General features: G+C 41.8%; 2 protein-coding genes across 3 annotated transcripts; both read left to right on the top strand.

Annotated features, from left to right (window-relative positions):
• The first annotated feature begins 1,252 nt into the window (after positions 1 to 1,252).
• LOC102233392 (myb-related transcription factor, partner of profilin-like) lies at positions 1,253 to 7,636 on the top strand. 2 transcript variants are annotated; one of them, XM_023330439.1, is made up of 4 exons: positions 1,253 to 1,372; positions 1,655 to 2,368; positions 4,352 to 4,777; positions 4,857 to 7,636. In XM_023330439.1, exons 2-4 carry the CDS (start codon positions 2,113 to 2,115, stop codon positions 5,657 to 5,659), a joined length of 1,485 nt encoding a protein of 494 aa, XP_023186207.1. In that variant the 5' UTR covers positions 1,253 to 1,372; positions 1,655 to 2,112; the 3' UTR covers positions 5,660 to 7,636. The 2 variants fall into 2 exon arrangements, with proteins under 2 accessions (XP_023186207.1, XP_005798551.1); XM_005798494.2 differs by having other exon boundaries at positions 1,254 to 1,372; positions 4,851 to 7,636.
• A 524-nt stretch (positions 7,637 to 8,160) lies between these two features.
• LOC102233646 (zinc finger protein 628-like) lies at positions 8,161 to 18,534 on the top strand. Its single transcript, XM_023331252.1, has 2 exons — positions 8,161 to 8,586; positions 14,463 to 18,534. Exons 1-2 carry the CDS (start codon positions 8,187 to 8,189, stop codon positions 17,897 to 17,899), a joined length of 3,837 nt encoding a protein of 1,278 aa, XP_023187020.1. The 5' UTR covers positions 8,161 to 8,186; the 3' UTR covers positions 17,900 to 18,534.
• Positions 18,535 to 18,707: the final 173 nt, after the last annotated feature.

The raw sequence follows: 18,707 nt of genomic DNA, 5'->3' as shown, positions 1-18,707 counted from the left end.
AGCTGGTCAGAGCAAGAACTTACTTTCTTTTTTCTAAGAAATCAACTAACGTGACGTGTGAAAATTATGCTGCTTCATCCAAATACAAATAGTTACTTAGGGAATTCTGACATATTTGTAGGCACCTTAATTGGCTTTTCACCATTTAACATAAATTAAAGTTAATAGTTTTAACATGCAGATGCAGTATAGAAAAGTCACAAAATCTGTCTTTGCATTGGAAATCTGCATTTTTAGGCTGGTCAAGAGCAGAACAAAGGAAAACTCTTAATTATTTATTTCTGTTTAAACATAATGTTTCGAGGTTTCAGACTGCGCTACTTGCTCTAGTCAGTGATTCCGAGAGTTGTTTAGGTCTTTAATTCTGAAATTTTTGTATAAATATAAATTTACATATATATATATATGTGACACTATGTATAGTATTAAGTCTACATATTTCATAATTTTTTCAGCCTCTATTGCAGTTGTATTGTATGTGTCAGCCTTACTCAAAGTGGTGCATATTTGTGTTGCATATCTGAAAAGTGTGGTGAGATTTTGTATTCAGTCCCCATATTTTGCTGAAATCATGACATCTTTTAGCGAATGTCTGCAAGCTGTGCACATCTTTGCCTGCATTTTCAATTGGAATTAGGTCTGGTCGTTCTAAAATATGACTGTGTGTGGAGCTTTATTACTTTATAGTAAGTCTGGCTACACTCTAAGTGTAATCTTCTTGTTTCTCCCAACACTGCCTAGTATTTAGCTCCATCCATCTTCCCATCAAATTAGACCAGCTTCAAAGTCCTAAAGCTGTTTTGGAATCTAACTCTGCTTAAAAACTATTGTCCTTTAACAAATATTGGAGATCTTCAGAGAACAGCTGTATTCATTGAATTTAAATCACACAAAGAAGAACTAATTATGTGACTTTTGAAGATAACTGGATGTACTGTTAAATAAATATAAACGTTAAATAAATATAAACGCATGCCACACCTTGCAGATTTCTGTATAGGAAAAAAAACAAACAATTTCTTCCAGTTCATATGTTCTATTTTGTGATGGTCTGTCAAATAAAAGCACAGAGGATACATTGCAGTTTGTGGTCCTGACATAATGAAATGTGAAGATGAAGAAGAGGTGCTGGTATTTTCTCCCACAGCACTGCAAATGTTCCAAAAAGGCATAATTTTAGTCAAGCTCAGGCATGTCGGATAAAAAAAACAACAAAAAAAAACAAACTTGAAGCCTCGAGCCGACTGTTCCTGAACGCCGCCCACCAATGACGTAGATATTAAGCGACAGTCTCCGGGTCTGTATCGGCTGCTAACAGGAGCTTTTTCAGTGTTGTTGTTTGGTTTCACCTCCCATGTGGACTCGTCTTCAGGTAGGACTCACCGTATTATCCCCCCATTAACCGCCTCAGCCCAGCTCGACGCCGACAGCTCACAGGAAGCGGCTGCTTTGCCCCGCAGCTCAGGCTAACAGCTAGCTCCATTTCAACACCATCTCTTAATGTATGCGGAATGCGCAACCATTGCGGATGTTGTGCAGAGAAAAATGCGCAGCGATGCGACACAGAGCAGGGGAAACGGCGTTTTGAATGGGCAAGCAGCGGTATCATGACTGTGCAGCCCAACTGTTAGCAATGTTTTGTTTTGTGTTTCAGATCTAGAGGAGAGTCTCCACCTGGAGGATGCTGCTGTGTGTCAGACAGATGGAGGGGTTCATGTAGCCCCCCAACCTGCACCTTATACACCCTCAATGTGGGAGTAATAACACAACAGTGCAGCTGAGAATGGCAGAAATGGACTGAAGGTGCCACAAATAGACAGTAAAGTGTCTATAAATGTACAGTCAGAGAACATGATTGTTTTAATTGCCATTCTTCAAGTATGACTTAGACTTTTTTCAAGGGATACTGTTTAAAACAGTATTTAAAAATAGTTACATTTTATATTTCCAAAAAGGAAAAATAAAATAAAATCACTTCAGAGTGTCTGTGCAACTGTAGCCATGTTAAAATGCAAGCTTTGTATGAAGCTTTGAGCTGCAGTTAATGGGGAGGGGGCTGCCAGTACCAGAATTGGCCCGCCAGTCAGTTCTGCTCTAAACCAGGTCTGATCCATGACTGAGTACTACGAGGAGGGGGGGCTGCTGTACGAGCAATCACCTCCCATGCACATCAAAGTGGAGTCCCCGGAGGGAGCCTTTGGAGGGGCAGCCTCAGAGAACGGCTTCCCCAGGGAGGATGAAGACTCGGAGAACAGCTGTGACCAGACCAGCGCCTTACCTGGAGGACTTCCCTTCAACGTGGTGGTGGTGCATCCCAACATTATGGCCCCCGGCATGTCATCAGATGACCTTTTGACCATTGAGCAAAGTAAGTTTGTAAAAGTGAGGGCTGTTTGTTTGTTTCTATGTAAGTCGGCAATCAACTCTGAACAGCTTCCCTGTTCCTACTGAAGAAAAGCTTTTCCCACAAAATGATGCTGCCACCATCACGGTTCACTGTGGGGTTGTGTTTTCACGAAGTTGAGCAAAATTAGAGATTTGTAGGTTTGCAGTTTAACCAGAGGATCTTGTTTTGTGCCTGCTGCAATCACCACAGTGCTTGTGGCAAAAACAAATCAACTCTGAAAAGTCTGGATGTTTTTCTGATTAAGCCACTGATGTTCTAAAAAAAAAAAAACAGTTTATGCTGAGATTAAATGACTGTAAGATGGACTTTTTATGAATTAGGTGTTTCTAGAAGACGGTTGGTAGTATAGGATGATTATGAGAAGATAAATTCAAGCACACCAAAAATTTTGAAAATAAGGTAGAATTTAATTTCTCTTTACAATTATGCAGCTCTTAATGAAATAAAATAAAAAAATAAAATCCCAATAACAATATTTAAGTTTGCAGTTGTAAAATTAAACGGTCCATGGATTTGAAAACTTTGTAACTAAAATTATCGTCAGGCATGTAAGCCATTATAAGATTTGTTGCTGCTAGTTAGTTAATCTTCTTTCTTTATACGCTGTTCTGAAATGCAGTTAAGTTTATCTTTAAAATCAAAAAGACAGTTTGTTTGTTGCAAAAAGCTCTGCTTTAATCGATGAGGGGAAAGAAACATCTTTCGACATTACTTTATCCATCTAAAAATGTTGAAACGAGCCATTTATGTAAGTAAATATTAAACAAAAGTACATTCCTACAAATCTTTTGTGTCAATTATAAGGCTTGTATTTTCAAATGTGACTCAGAATTGTAACAGAAACAATATAATCAACAGAAAATTATTTAATTAAAATTATCATGACTACATTTCACTTTGCTCCTACGGTCTGATAATGTTCTTTGAGTGTACTAAATGCAGAAGGTATTTTATTTATTTACTTCTTTTTTTTCTTCTTTTTTTTTTTTACATAACTCAGCAGTCCATGTTCATGTTGGAAGCATAGTGCAGTGCACGGAATAGGACAAGTTAATGGCAAATTTCATATAAATAAGAGCTGGCCTCTTGGTATTTTTTGTTAATTCTCTATGCTATAACAGGCTTGTGTCTGTGTTTTACTATATGTTTCCAGAGGTTGTGGTTTTGTGACTCTAGATACATTCTATGCAGTGGAGATACGTGGTAAATGTTCATAAATGTTACAAAATAGTGCCCCTACCTACACTGACCTGCAAATCATTTCAGCTGTACTAATGTCTGGCAGCAACAGCAAATTGTATTGAGGTTTTATCACTAATCGTCCCCAAATGGTAACTAAAAACAACCGAAAGACTGACTCCTATATTTTCCTTGAACATTTTTTTATGAATAATAATTCTGTTTATTTAAGCACTTTGAGATTTCTTTAAATGTACGTTGTGTTTATTTAAGATTATTAATTTATTGTAAAAAAGTTTACAGAGTAGAAGACGATTCAAATCAAAATTTTGTAGGAATCACAACAATACATATTAAATACATATTAAAATTTACTTGCTAATGACTAGTTAAGTGAAAGAAACAGACCAAGATGAACCTAAGCACTGCTAAAGTTAAAATTATTTTTCCTAGTGGACCAGTGTTCAAAATCATATCGTTTATGTTGATTAGAGGTATAAATTTAGATAAAAAAAATTTAAGCAAAAATATATAATAATGAATCTCACTTTAGATGTTTGTGTTTTTGCAAATTGATCACTTAAGTAAAATGTGCCATCTTTTTATCCATGATTATTACAATCCAATTAAACATGTTTTGTTTGACAGAAATTAGAGTAAACTTCTATAGGTAATTTTTGGTTTTTCTGATTTCATGTCTGACAATTTGAATAAGAAAGTTTTTTTTTAATTCAGCATCAGTAAAAATATGACTTTTCTCCACAGACAGAGCCATGTCGGCGGCGCTGGCCGCTGGCGGAGCGGGTAAAAGGAAGAGTCGTTTCAGCGGGGCGGAGCTGGAGGTGCTGGTGTCAGAAGTCACCCGGTGCGAGGGCGAACTCTTTGGTCCCGCCGGGCGACTCCGGCGGAGAGAGAGAGAGCGCATATGGGCGGGGATCCTGGAGAGGGTCAACGCCGTGTCCCGAGTGCCGCGCACGCTTCGAGAAGTCAAGAAGCGCTGGGACGACCTGAAGCGGCGCAACGGAGGCAGGCTGGCAGATGCCCGCCACCGCAGCTGCTACCTGCCATCCAGCAGGGCGGCGTCGATGCTCGGGCGCTCCTCTCAGCCGAGTCCGAGGCTCCAGCAGCAGAGACAGAAGCAAAACAGCAGACCAAAGCCTATTTTCCCCTGCTTCCCGGACTCTGACCCAGGTAACAACAGATCTTTTTTCTTCTTTTTTTTTGTGCAGCTAGATTTGCAGTAACTTCTGGTCCCATCACGCAGGTGTAGGAGTGGATGGATCAGACAGGGATGCTTTGGAGAAAGAGGAGGACATTTCTGAGCGTGAGAGAGACATGGGGGAGCCTGAGTGTGAGGCGGTGGAAAACAGCATAGATGACAAACTGGGATTGGGTCTGGGTCTGGGAATCGGACCCCCTCCTACGTCAGAACGATGGCTGCCTCCTTCTCCTCTCTACAGCGCTCCTTTCTTGAACGGCAGCCCCCAGCCCAGCAGCCCCCAGCCGTCACTCGGGACGCAGCAGGGTCCTCTTGAAGCCCCGCCCCGCAGCTCGTGGCTCGAAGACGAGCTCCGAGGCTTAGGGGAGGCTGCGATTCAGCTGGGGAATCGGGTGGAGAAGAGCCTGCGGGAGTTTGGGGAAAGCTTCAGACAGGACATGAGAACCCTCGTCGCTTCACAAGAGGCACTAGCAGTCAGTCTGCAGCAAAACAATGTCCTCTTGCAAAGGCTTCTGGGAGTGCTGGAAGCCCAGCAGCAACCGCAGCCCCAGCAGCATCGAGGACAACAAGCCCACCCCTCACAAATGCCTCAGCAACAGCAGCACTTACAGCCACAGCAGCTACAGCACATAGAGCAACAGCATCTGCAGCAGACGCAGCAGCATCACATGCACCTACAACAGCAGCCGCAGGTAACCCAGCACTCTAATAATCAGCCAGCGGTAGCATCAGCACCATCATCCCCAGAAATACACGGCACTTTTCCCCCTGACCCCGCCGCAGACACAAGCGGAAACCTGCACCGGCCGCGACGAGGGAGAGCTCTTGACCACAGGCGCAGGAGACGGCGCTGAGAATGTATTTAAAAAAAAAAAGAAAACTGTCGATGTTTGAATATGTGATGCTCTTTTTACTTGCAGTATTTCTGTAAAAAATGCTAGTTATATATCCTGTTTCTCATCTCACTCCATATCCGTAAGCCATTGTGTACTTAGGTCTGTTTTACAGAAAGGACTGAAGCAGTTTGTTGAAGTAGACTCACGTTAATAGGGTGGCCTTTACATTACCCTTGGTACCACAAAAATGTGTGCATAAATCTGTGGTAAGAAAATATTTAAACAACAAAGTGATGGATTCACTTTACAAACTTTTCTAAGAGAAAAAAACAGGATTACTATGGTCTCTGATGCTCAGTTCGCATGTTTCTCTGCAAAGTTCAGTGATGCACTTACAGATTCAATTCTGACTCGGTTTTCCTAACTAACTTACATCATCATCATCATAAAGTACTTGTGATCTGCACTTGTTTCCATAAATTGTAGTTTTGCAGTTTTTGTAAGTACCTTCTAATGTATGCTTGTGCTTTTTTGGATTTTCTGCTCCCTCACTGAAAGGAAACAAAGTTAGGGAAAATAAGAAAATCACATTGAACCAGAATGGTGGCACTTCTATTCAGGGCATTTGGTCGCCACTAGGCATGGGCTGGAATGAGGCACTCGTTTCATGATAAGCTTCAGTGAAAATATCAAGTTTCAGAGTATTAACATGAAAATTTAAAGGAAATATATGAAACCTAGTTCAATTTGAGCTTTTAGTTAAACAAGCTGTCAGCTGAAGTTTTACCTTAATGAGAACAAAACATAGCACTTTTTTAGTTTCCACACCATGACAATCCATGTTTTTTGTAACCAAAAATATTTTCCAACAGGCAGGTTTCTATGTTATAAACAACTTTTCTTTAGGTGGTGACAGGCCTATGTTTGTACAGCACTTTATCAAGTCTGAGGACTCCAAAGCGCTTTACACTAGAATCCGTTTTTCACACAATGATGGCTCCACCGTCAGCAGCCAAGCCAGGTGAAATGTCTTGCGGAAGGACTCGACGACAGAGACAGACGGGGCGTCAACCCACTGGGTACGGGACGGACTTCCACCCCTGAGCCACTGTTGTCTTTCTTTAAGTTTACAGCAATAGGTGGGGGAGGGTCTCCCTTTTGCCTCCAATCAGTAGTTTTTTTTTTCTGGCACTGTGTGTAAAAGAGTTTTCAAACTGACTTTTCAAAACCCGGGTTCACTTGGCAGCAGAATCAGGGCCTCTACCAACTAGTTTATGAAAACTATGATTTATTTATGATTGTTCATATCAGTATTTGTCTTAAAACCTTTTCTTTTTTTTTTTACAAAAGTTTTCAAAATATTTGTGATTCTATAGTTTCCACAGGAAAACTGGTAATATTTCTTAAAAGGTACATTGGTTTTTCCTTGTGTCAGAAAAAAAATTTAGAAATCAGCAGATAGGCAGTGTGCAGCAAGAAGTTAAAGAAGGGCCGACCTGCCGTTACAACTGGGAAAAAACTTAAATGTGATACTTTCTCTGGTATGTTGTGGTTTTTTGATGATACTACTAACTGGCCCATGCCTAGTCACCACTTGCTTGTTCTGTTTCAATAGTTTTTGTTATACTTTTCCAGGTTTTGTCTGGACAACATTAAGCTATGTTCTGAAGGTGCATTTTGAGACAAAATTGTTATATTTTAAAGCCTTTTTAAATATATATATAGCTATATATATGAAAAAATACTGTTACGCATCACAGTATGATTCAGACTTCAGCTCGTGTTTATGATGAACTTTTAAAGCATTCATTAGTATCTTGCAGCTATTGATAATCTTGCATGCAGTATCATGGACGTGTTTGTAAATAGTTACAGAGGAGCATTAAATGGCCATCATCTATGTAGTTTTGCACAAGTTATATTTTGTAGATAGATGCCATCAGATGAAATGTAACTAAACTTAATAAAATACAACTATGAGCTGCATAAAAACAACGCATTGTTCACTTGTGGATTTGTTACAGCATATAAAAAGTCATTTATATATTACCGAGGTATACATTTTATTTTAATGAATCCAAGTTTGTGGTCATTAAAAAAAATTGGAATGATAGAAATGTAATAAATCCAAGTCCTTGAATTGTTTGCGATAATTAAAAGTGTAAGTAACTTATAGAAACAGGGTTAAAAATCAAAACTGATTACATAATTTAATTTAAAACTAATTAATAAAACAAAACTGGTAATCATTAGAAGCACATACGATAAAGTTATGTTATTTGACAGACCCTGCTGCTTGACCCCATGTCGAGTTGAAAAGTTACGGTGAATTATAATAAAGTTTTACGTGTAGTGTGTGCAACAACAAAGTCACAACAGCAGTAAACTGGAAATGTGTAATTTAAAGCTTCTAATGTTTTTCCTAGATAATGAAGCGCGTCTGTTTGTCAGCAACAGGGGTTTTATTTTGAAGGTGCCGACCGGAAATGCAATCCTGGCTTCATGATCCTTGTGTGCTTCGGACAAGGGGGTGCATGGGTGAAACATGGCCGCCGCAGACCCGAAGTCTCCGAATCGACAGAAAACCCCGGCAGAGGAGGTGGACACATCTGGGGAACAGGCCGCGGCGGCGAAGTCGGGATGCAGCCCGAACCAGACGGATGGGGCGGCGGGCGACAAAAGCGGGGTCTGCCCCAACGGCGAGCTAGGAGCCGAGGATGTTGGCAGCAACGGCGGCGCCTCTGTTGCCAGCCATTCTGGGGAGGTTGGTGTCGAGTCCGTTGCTGGAGCAGCAGACAAAACGACATGCGTCTTACCGGAGGACCGTGCAGCGACCGAAAAAATGGCCGAGTCCCTCGACAGCCAGCAGCAGGCTTTCGACTGGTCAGAGACTGAAGACGACGAGGAAGGGGCGAAAACCCGGACGAAGGAAAAGGATAAAAGTGGTATGCCAACAATGTTGATGTGCGTTAGAGTTAGCTTTAGCCTGGGGCTAACCTGAGGTAAACTATCCCCTCCTGCTCCCGTGCAGACTCTAATCTCTGCTAACGTTATTTTTCATAGCAAAATCAAACCCACATTGTAGACTAGCAGCTTTTAACATGACTTTCTATTTTTATGCATGCAGTTGACCAGCGTGGCAATGTTTACTTTCCGACTTTAAGGAGGTTGGTCTTTATTTTGTTTATCATGTGCACAAACAGAAAAAAATATATATTATTGCAGATTTAACCAATTCCTATTTGTAGTGCAGCTCTGCACAGAATAAGAGATGGGCGATATAATCTGAAGGTAAACGCTCCACTGCTAGTTTTCAGGTTAATTTTAAATAATTAAATAGTTCTACCAGAATACTAATAAAAAAGAATAATATTGCTTACAAGTGAAATATTTACCAGTCATCAGAGAAAGTGAAACTCCTATATTATATAGAATCATCACACACAGCGATATATTCCAAGGCTCGGTTTCTATTAATTCTGTTGATTTTGGCTTGCAGGTAACTAACATCCAAAATTCAGTGCCTCAGAAAACCGAAGTACCTTGAAAAAGATCATTAATTGCAATTCATGGTGCCACACCCTAATCAGCTAACTAACTCAAAGCACCTTCAAATGTTTGCTGAGTCTTTGAACCGGCTCTCAGTCTGGGTCAGTAGGCTACACAATCAGGGGATGAGTGCTGATTCGACAGATGTCCAGAAGACAGTCATTGACACCCTTCACAAGGAGGGTAGGGTCATTGCTGAAGAAGCTGGTTGTTTAAAAGTTCTGTATCCCAGCATATTATCAGAAAATTAAGTGGAAGGAAGAAGCATGCAACAATGTGCAACAGAAAGGACCGTCAAATTAAATTCATTACAGAAGTGCCAACACACATAAAGACGAATATTAGAAATGTCACATTTCCCATTTCAAGCCTTTTCTGAACATCAGACGCATCTTACCTGTGCTAAGGGGAAAAGGAACTGGACTGTTGCGCAGTGGTCCAGAGTTCTGTTTTCAGATGAAATTAAATGAATTCTGCATTTCATTTGGAAATTAACATTCCAGGGTCTGTAGGAAGAGTGGAGAGGCACAGAATCCTTATTGCTAGACGTTCAGTGTGAAGTTTCCACAGTGATGGTTTAGGGTGCCATGTCATGCTAATGTTGGCCCACTGTGTTTCCTGAAGTCCACAGTCATTGCCGCCGTCTACCAGGAAATTCTAGAGCATTTCATGATTCCCTCTGCTGACAGGCTGTATGGAGATGCTGATTTTATTTTCCAGCACCACTTGGAGCTGCCCGCACTGCCAAAGGTACCAAAAGTGTTCCTGTTCTTGATTGGCCAGCAAGCTCCCCTGACCTTTAACCCCATAGACAATCTATGGACTGTTTTCAAGAGGTACATGAAAGACACCAGATCCAACAAGACAGACGATCTGAAGGCAGAAGCAATCAGGGCTTCCTTAACACCTCAGCAGAGCCACAGGCTGATCGCCTCTCTGCCATGGCACATTGATGCAGTAATTCATGCAAGAGGAGACTCAAGAAAGTGTTGAGTGCATAGAAATATACATACTTTTATGTTCTTTACCATTAAGCCATAATCATCAAAATTGCAAAAACTTAAAAGCTTGAAATATCTTAATCTATGTGTAATGAATCTCAATAAAAGGATTGTTTCACTTTCTGCCAAGAAATATGCCACTTTTATGTAATATTCCAATTTTGTAGGTGTACTAACTTATTCAGACCTCATTACCGCCAACTTTTGCTACTTTTGTAAATGTATATTTAAGTAATTCATAATAACTAAAAACCTCCATCCATTGAGTGTGAAGAAAATGAGACCATAACAAATATTTTCTGTTATTATGCCACTTAATTACAAAACAAAAGCAAAGTTATTGTTTTGATAAAAAATATATTTATATATCCAGAGCGGTTAAAATCTCCTGCATCCTCATGGAGCGAAGGGTGTGACACAAAAAGACTCCAGTGTATGATAAGAACAACACACTGAAGCATTGTGGTGGTTGCTTCACGCTCTGGGGTCACATTTTTCCAAACAGATCTGCTTTCAAAGGGTCCTTTTCCACCAAACCAGTTCCAGGGCTTAACTGGTGCTGGCCTGGTGGATACCTTTTTCTGCGTCCACCGCGTCGCAAAGTCCAGGCCTAGCCCCGAAAAACCAGTTCTAACGCAGCACCTGCTTGCAGCTGGAACAGAGGAAAGAACTTATTTTGTTTGGATGTAAAAAGGCCGGTTCATGGAGAGCACCAGCCAATCAAAATGCGAAGAGCTCCATTTTTAAAATAATTCTCAGACAGATTTAAAACAAAAACAAACTGAAACCAGCGTTTGAAGAATAGTAAAACGACAAACAAGCATAGCAATAACATTGACTGACTCCCATATTCCTGCAGTTTATTTTGAAATCACCCATGACAGATTTAAAGTAGGTCAATGCCCTGCTCACAGCTGATTATTTCCCCCTGAATTCATACGTTTTTTTGGACTCAGGCTGTTAATGCCCCACCCCTGAACATTTCTGATTTTTGACCACAAGTAGACGTCTAGTGTCTGAGACATTTTTTTTTCTTTTAATATGACTGTTTACACTAGAGCCACTTTGTATGGGTTTTTTTTTTTGTTTATTTTTAGATGCAGTACTGAAAATCCAGTTGCTTTTGCGTCCAAACTGGTCACATTCTGGAGCTCTGAGTTTACCTCCCATTTTCCAGCTGCCAGTTTGGATGAAAGATCAGCAGAAAAAGATTGTGATGCGTTCACAAACACTACATGTGGTTTAAAGAGGCTTTGTTGTAGTATTGTGGGGATATTAGGGTGTCTGTTGGCAGGAATAGTGGCACAAAGATTATATTTGTGTGGTTAAATTGTCCCGATTCGCTGTGATCAGTCACAGAAACCAGGAAGAGATGGGATGAGGCGTTTATGACGTGGTTCAAAACCAAATGGGTTATTTTACAGAACATGTTAAGAACTGAAACTTAAACTATGGAAAAGTCCTGAGAATGGATGAAGTTATGAAAAGGTCCAGTTTCCCATCAGTTTTGATGTGAAACCTTCAGTTGTCTAGTAGCTAAAAGTTGTAAGTATAAAACTGCTTTTTAAAATCTGATGCACATCTGTGAGAATTTTCAGGAGTCTTAGAAGAAGAGGTGATTGGGTAATTTAAAACTCAGTTTGCTCATTGCCTAGATAATATCTAGGCAACCCATCTATTGGCCAAAACTTTACAACTGACTGCTTGGTCCCTGACCTTCCTCCTCTCACCTTAGCTCAGAAGTGATGGAGGAACAAAAATATCATTAAGTTATAATCTTCCTCCTTAAGACCAAAGAAGTACCTGATACTTGATAAATTTGGCGGTTTTGGTCAGCTCAATTCTTGATAACGATATTAGGCAGTCATGTGTACCTTACCAATTGTGTGGCACAGAATTATGGTAGACATTTAGGCGGTCTTGACATTTGCTTTAAGGTTATTTTTGTAAATTTATAATAGACACTGATTAGCACTTGAAGTTCTTCTTATGGCCTGTAGTAAACTATTTGTTTTCTACTAAGTTTCTTAAGAATTCAGAAATCTCGTATTTTTTCTTAGAGCAGTTTAAGACTACCTGGAAAGGTGCAAGATAAACTTAATTGAAACTGTAATTCTGAACTGCTTTTGACAACTAGTAAGATTGGTTAGTTTATGGATATTTTAAATGGAATCTGATAAAAGCAAAAAAGTAATTTTTACAAAATCAATATTCAGGATTTTAATAATGCAACTATGGATTGACTTTAGGGCTGCATATTAGAAAATCATGCAGTGGTGATAATATCGGTAATTACTGACAATAACAGTTGTGTTATGGGTCTGTTTACAGTACAGATCTGCAACTTGTGTAATGTGCTGGTCAGCAAATAATGCACTCCAACCATTTTGTCATGATATTATTGCGCACTCTGATATTGCAATAATAATATATTGGCGCCATATTGTGTCTGTCTAATACACTGAAGTGGAATTAACAATATTAAAGCTAATTTCATTTGAGTGTAACTTAATAGGAAAAATAATCTTATCTTTATTAAATGTTTCATTTGTAGCACTAGAGACTCTCATTTCTATGAAATATAAATATTGGTTTTATATATTGTATGCATTATTAATAGCTTTGTCTCTTTTAAATGTTAATATTGAACTACTGACTACAACCAAAATTTAATATGATTTGAAATGACCAGAAGCAAAACAAACACGGTTGGGTGCATAAAGCCTGGCCCAGGTTTAATTAAACCAAGGCCCAGATTGTGGGCCCAGAACCAAGGCCTTAGCATTTATTCAGTGGAAAGTGTAGCGGATAGATATGTTTTGCATAATAATGCATTCAGCAGCCTAAACAAAAACAATATGTATTGTGCGGTGCTTTTGAGTCAAAGCTAAAATATCAGCAGAGCGGGGATACTGTGACTGTTGGGCAAAAGCGATGATGATGAGGAGAAAGATGTGTGCCCGAGGTTGTGCGCTCTGCCTCCTGCGCCACCGTTGCTTTCCTGGTTTAGTCATATTCATTTGTGTAGATTACATCTGCACAAAATATCAAATCACAATCGTCACAATATTAATGTGTGTATTATCAGGAGCAACTGCTTGGACTCAATATTCGGGATACAAACGTATATTTGAATTGACAGACTTTCTAAAATATTCACTCTAAATTGTCCTTGCATGGTTGTTTGTCCTGTGATGGATTATGACTGCATAGCAACGATGGATTGACTTTACTGGCCTCAAATCCTAAACTTTATTATTATAATGTCTGAGATGCAAAGTGGTTGAGATGAAGAAAAACAGACAAGGCATAATAATAATTGACGTCTCCATTACAGTGTGCAGCAAGGGTTTACAGTTGCAATTGTTCCTGAAGTTTTGCGGCTCTTCTTGGAGAGCTTTTGAATATTTGAATACATTTAAACAGAAGAAACCTATAAATAATGCAAACTGTTCATAAATATATTTTAATCCCATGATATTAAACTCTGCGACTGGGTGTTTATGTGCAGGCAACCAAATCAATTTTACATCATCCTATTTTAATTATCCTTAATAATTTAGCTGATATTAGTATATGAATGAATCAAATTTAAATCAGCTGAACTTAATTAAAACAAGCCACATACTTGCAAGTGACATGAAAATGTTAGTCTCTTACATTTTGAACAACTTTTATAATAGAAACTGGTTTTTTTGTTTTTGTTTTTTCATCTTTGGGGCTGCATTTGTGATTTGAAATGAGGCTTAATTTAGTTTTCCAGTCCAGTCTTCTCTCGCTTGTTTGAAAAGTTCAGCAGGCGCAAAACGGACGACTGCGGTATCCCCATTATATTTGTTCCAGGGGTTTTTCCTTGCACTTGAAGTGGTGAGGAGGGGAAATAAATAGCTGTTTCCGTTAAAAGCTTTAGTGCAGCTAACATTTCAAGGACTGTGAATTAAACTGTACTTTTCAATAATACAAATGTCCAAATTGATGAACGTTCAGCAGTTGTTTAAGCCAACAACTGATATAGATTTGAATGACCAAAATCAGAAGCCTTAAGAGTGTTGGAGAGATTGTGACAATGGAACAAAAGATGGTAGTAGGGAAGATGTTGGCTAGTTATAATTAAAATAATTACTCCCAAAGTTTTCCTGGTGTTATGCAACTCATTTCCTATTTTGCCAACTGGTAGCTCTACAGATAGCTTTAGATCTGCAAGTCTGCTGAATTTCTAATCCTGTGAAGTTTGATTCAGCTGTATGCTGTGGTGTGCTTTTGTCTTTCAGACCTCAAAGTTGCTGAGACTGTTAACAATGCGAGGCAGGACGCTCCTGCTGAAGCAGAGTCAGAAAAGACTAAGGATGGGAAGAGTTCACCAGAGAAGTCGCCAGTTGAGGACCTGCGGGGTGAAGTCGACGCCACGGAGGACAGGGCAGATGACGACGAAGAGGCAGATTCTGCAGCTAAACAAAGAAAGTGCCGCTGGGAGTGTAAAGAGTGTGGCCAGAAGTTTAGCCAGCGCGAGATGTTCAACCTTCACCGGCACTTTCATGCGCACGAGGACGAGCTCCTGCCCCCAACCTGCAAAGAATGTGGCCTTACCTTCCAGCACCGCAGCAGCCTCATCAAACACAGGAACCAACACAAAGAAAAAGAGGAGAACCTCGAGACTACAAAGTTGGAGGACGAAACACGGGCTCCATTTAGGTATCAGTGTGCAGAATGCAAGAGGATCTTTTCTCAAGTGAGTAAACTGAGGGACCACGACTGCAACAATGCAGCAGAAAAGCCTTACCATTGCACTCTATGCCGCCAAGATTTCCAGTTCAAAGTATCTGTTACCAAGCACATGATGATGCATTCCCGCGAGTGCACCTTTAAATGCCAAGAGTGCAGCCAGACTTTCCCAAACATCATGTCCCTGCGCTTCCACCAGAAATCCCACGCTGCTCTTAAACCATATGAGTGTCCAGAGTGCGGCATGGCTTTCAAACACTACTCCGTCATGGAAGACCACCGGCGCAAGCATGTCGACAACAGCCGCTCTCACCTCTGCAACATCTGCGGCAAGACTTTCAAGTACAGCAGCCTCCTCCATCAACACCAGTACCTACACACTGGCCAGAAGCCTTTCCGCTGCCCGGAATGTGGCAAAAAATTTGCTTTCGCCCAGAACATGAAGGCTCACTGCCGCCAGCACAGGCAGCGAGTAACAAACTCATCTGGTGAGCCGCCTGCAAAGCAGCCTTTCACTTCTGGACATGAGGCAGCTAAAGGTCCCGAGAAGGAGAACACCCATAGGAGTGAGGATACAAAATGCACCTTCAGCTGCCCTCTCTGTCCTCAGACCTTCTATGTTGCAGCTAACCTAAGAGCGCACATGCAGTTCCATGAGGACGAGTATGAAAAGCAAGAGAGGCTACTTCAATATCAAGTGGTGCCCAACAAGCACTGGGAGAAGGGACACACCTGCCCACACTGCCCCAGTGTTTTTCGGGATGAGCCTGGTTTAAAAGGACATCTGTTAAGTGTCCATAAGCCAACTGCACAGTATTTAGAAACCTTAACTGCACCAAAAAAGCAGCTTACTCAAATAAGCAGCGATAACACGCAAGAGAAGGTATTAAATATTAAATCCTACAAGTGTTCAGAGTGCGGAAAATCATTCCGGCACCGCTCAGTGTTAGAGCTGCACATGCGAATACATTCCAAGGACAAGCCATACCAGTGCAAAGTTTGTGGCAAGGGTTTTAGATTCAGCAGCTACCTGCAGCAACATCTCATCATCCACACGGGCAAGAAGCCGTACAAATGTCCAGATTGTGGGAAGGACTTCGCCTTCCTTCAGAACATGAGGACTCACCAGAAGCTGCACCAGCAGAAGCCGTTCCGCTGCACCAGTTGCCGTAAAGGGTACAGCAGCGAGGCCCAGCTCCAGCAACACATGTTGTCGCATAACGGCGATAAGCCGCACAAGTGCGAGCTGTGTGACAAGAGCTTTGGCTTGGCATATTTGCTCCGCGACCACATGAATACGCACACGGGGGAGAGGCCTCACCGCTGTGAGGAGTGTCACAAATCTTTTTCCTGGTTCAGCAGCCTGCTGGTTCATCAGAAGATTCATGCGCGCAAGAAACAGGGTCTAAGTCACTACAACTCCTACCCCTCCGGTGCCAGGATGAGAGGCAGGGGCAAAAGAGGAGGGAGGTCAGCGTGGGGGTGGCCGAGACCATCCGGGGTCTCAGAGATAGTTGCTCCTCAACAAAACCTTTACCCAGTTTCACCTCACAGGGACGCTGACTTGCACAGGCAAGTGCGTCAGCAGCCCTTGCGTCCACGCGTGGATTCACAAACGAGGCATCTGACCGAGGCGTGGCCATCTGAACCGCACTCCCAATCGCTCCATTGGAGCTTGGACAGTAGAGAAGTGCCTGCACCCTCACAGCACCATCCTCAACCTCCACAATATGACACTCCAACGCAGCCACATCATCAGAGGAGTCCAGGATGGGCAGATATGCCCTTAATGGGTCTTGGATCGGCTCCAAACTTGGACTCCCACATGAAGGACAGTACTTCATCTGTCCTGGGCTCTCATGTACCAAAAAAAACCAGCCCATCGGCGGTTAGTGAGATGACGCAACAGAGGCAGCATAAACTGTCGTCATGGAATAGCACATCAACATCCACAGCCATGGCTTCCACGAGCTCTTTGCAGCACGATTTCTCCGTTCCCACCTCCTACATGGACGGAGCAGCACTGTGGAGTGTCCGGCCCACTCCACTGACAAATTCTCAGAGTTCCCCAAACAAGCTCAGCCAAGACCTGCAACTGCCAAGATGGCCGGGTGGTCCCGAGCCGTCCACGCCTCCCAAGAAGGAGGAAAGGCTGTGGGACATCAGCAGTCCTCCAGTTATGTCTTCGACTGTTACTCAGCCAGAAAAGACGTGGAATGGCTGCGAGCCGCATAAACCGTGGGCATCTGGCCTTTCAGGTGCCCCCGCCTCAGCTCAGATAGACCAAACCAGCTCCATGCCAATTTCAGCTCCCACTTCTCACGGGGTTGCCAACAACTTGTGGGACATTCAAACGCCTCCAGGGGTTCCGAAGACTGTGAACTCTGTGGAAAAATTAGTAAATAACCATGAATTTCAGAAACAGGTGTCGCCCAGCTGGAGCAGTGTGCAGACCCCCACGCAGAAGGTCCCCATCTCCATCCAGTACGAGCCTCACCGTTTCAGTCAGGGGATTGGGACTCCAGTGTGGGCCTTCCAGAACAACTCTGTCGGACCTCAGACTCTGCTTCCCAGCCAGCTCAAACCAGGGGGCGGTCAGGAGCTGCAGCAGCAGCAACCAATGGCGACGGCCGCTCAGATAATCATAAACCAACCTTCTCCTTTTTTCTCCCCTCCGCTCGCCCCTCTACCTCCTCTGGCTTTGCCCGGCCCACACCCCCTCCACTCTGTCGCGGTCGGTGCGATGCCCAGACCTCCACACCCGAATATCTTTTTCACGCCACAGCCGGTCATGACTGAGAGGCCACATATGCCGCAGACCCTGTCCCTACCTCAGCTCCCACCACAGACCGAACCTCACAAACTCGGATCCCGTCTGCCTTTTCCCCCGGAGCGGCTTCTCCAGTGCATGATCTGCGGGCTCTCACTTCCCCGCGAGCTGGATCTACAGATGCATTACCTGCAACATGCACAGGGGGAGATATGACATTTCTACACTAGTAACAAAACTTAGTTATGTTTTTATAACTGTCTGTAAAACCTCATTCATTTGACACTTTGCTGTTCTGAATCGAAATAATACAAAAAGAGACATATGTGAAACTAGACCCAATTTGCACATTTGATTTTAAAGTTTGTAAGACTGTGCAGTGTGTTTGAGTAGAGGATGTACACGTGTGTTAAATTGGTTTCACCGTCTTTTAAGATCATGTCAGTGGTTCAGATTAATGAGGTTCTGCAGGCTACATTTCATTTATTGCCAATGACGTTTAGATTTAGATCTTATTAGGAAGTTTTCTAGTTCAGTCCACGTCTTGAACCATTTGTACTGTGTTTCTCCATGTACAGTATACGGTGTGCCTTTTATGAGTACAGTCTGCATGTCTGCTGTCTTGGTATTCTAGGCCCTAGTTTGTGCTTTTAAAGTAGACTAAACAGTGTGACCTCATTTTGTTGAAGACAGCGCAATGCTAAATGTGCTGAAAAGATGGGTTATGAGGTCAAATTTATTTTAAAGCATACATTGACTTGCAAAAGTATTTATAACTCAACGTCTTTTGTTTTGTTTTGTTTTGGTTTTTTTTGCATTTTTGACACTTTACAACCAGAAACTTGAATGCATCTTTGTGGGATTTTATGTGATAGAAAGTATTAAAAAAACTGCAAGGTGAATAATGAAGTCGACTGTACCAAATTACTTTTGGAGGCAACAGAATAAGCCTCTCTCAACAAGGCACACCAAACCAAAACCAAATCAAATCAAATTTTATTTGTATAGCACATTTCAGCACCAA

This window comes from Xiphophorus maculatus, chromosome 3, assembly GCF_002775205.1.
Source record: "Xiphophorus maculatus strain JP 163 A chromosome 3, X_maculatus-5.0-male, whole genome shotgun sequence".
In the NCBI taxonomy this organism is placed as follows: Eukaryota; Metazoa; Chordata; class Actinopteri; order Cyprinodontiformes; family Poeciliidae; genus Xiphophorus; species Xiphophorus maculatus.
The sequence above is the reverse complement of the archived record's forward strand: the minus strand, read 5'-3'. Positions and strand labels throughout refer to the sequence as shown.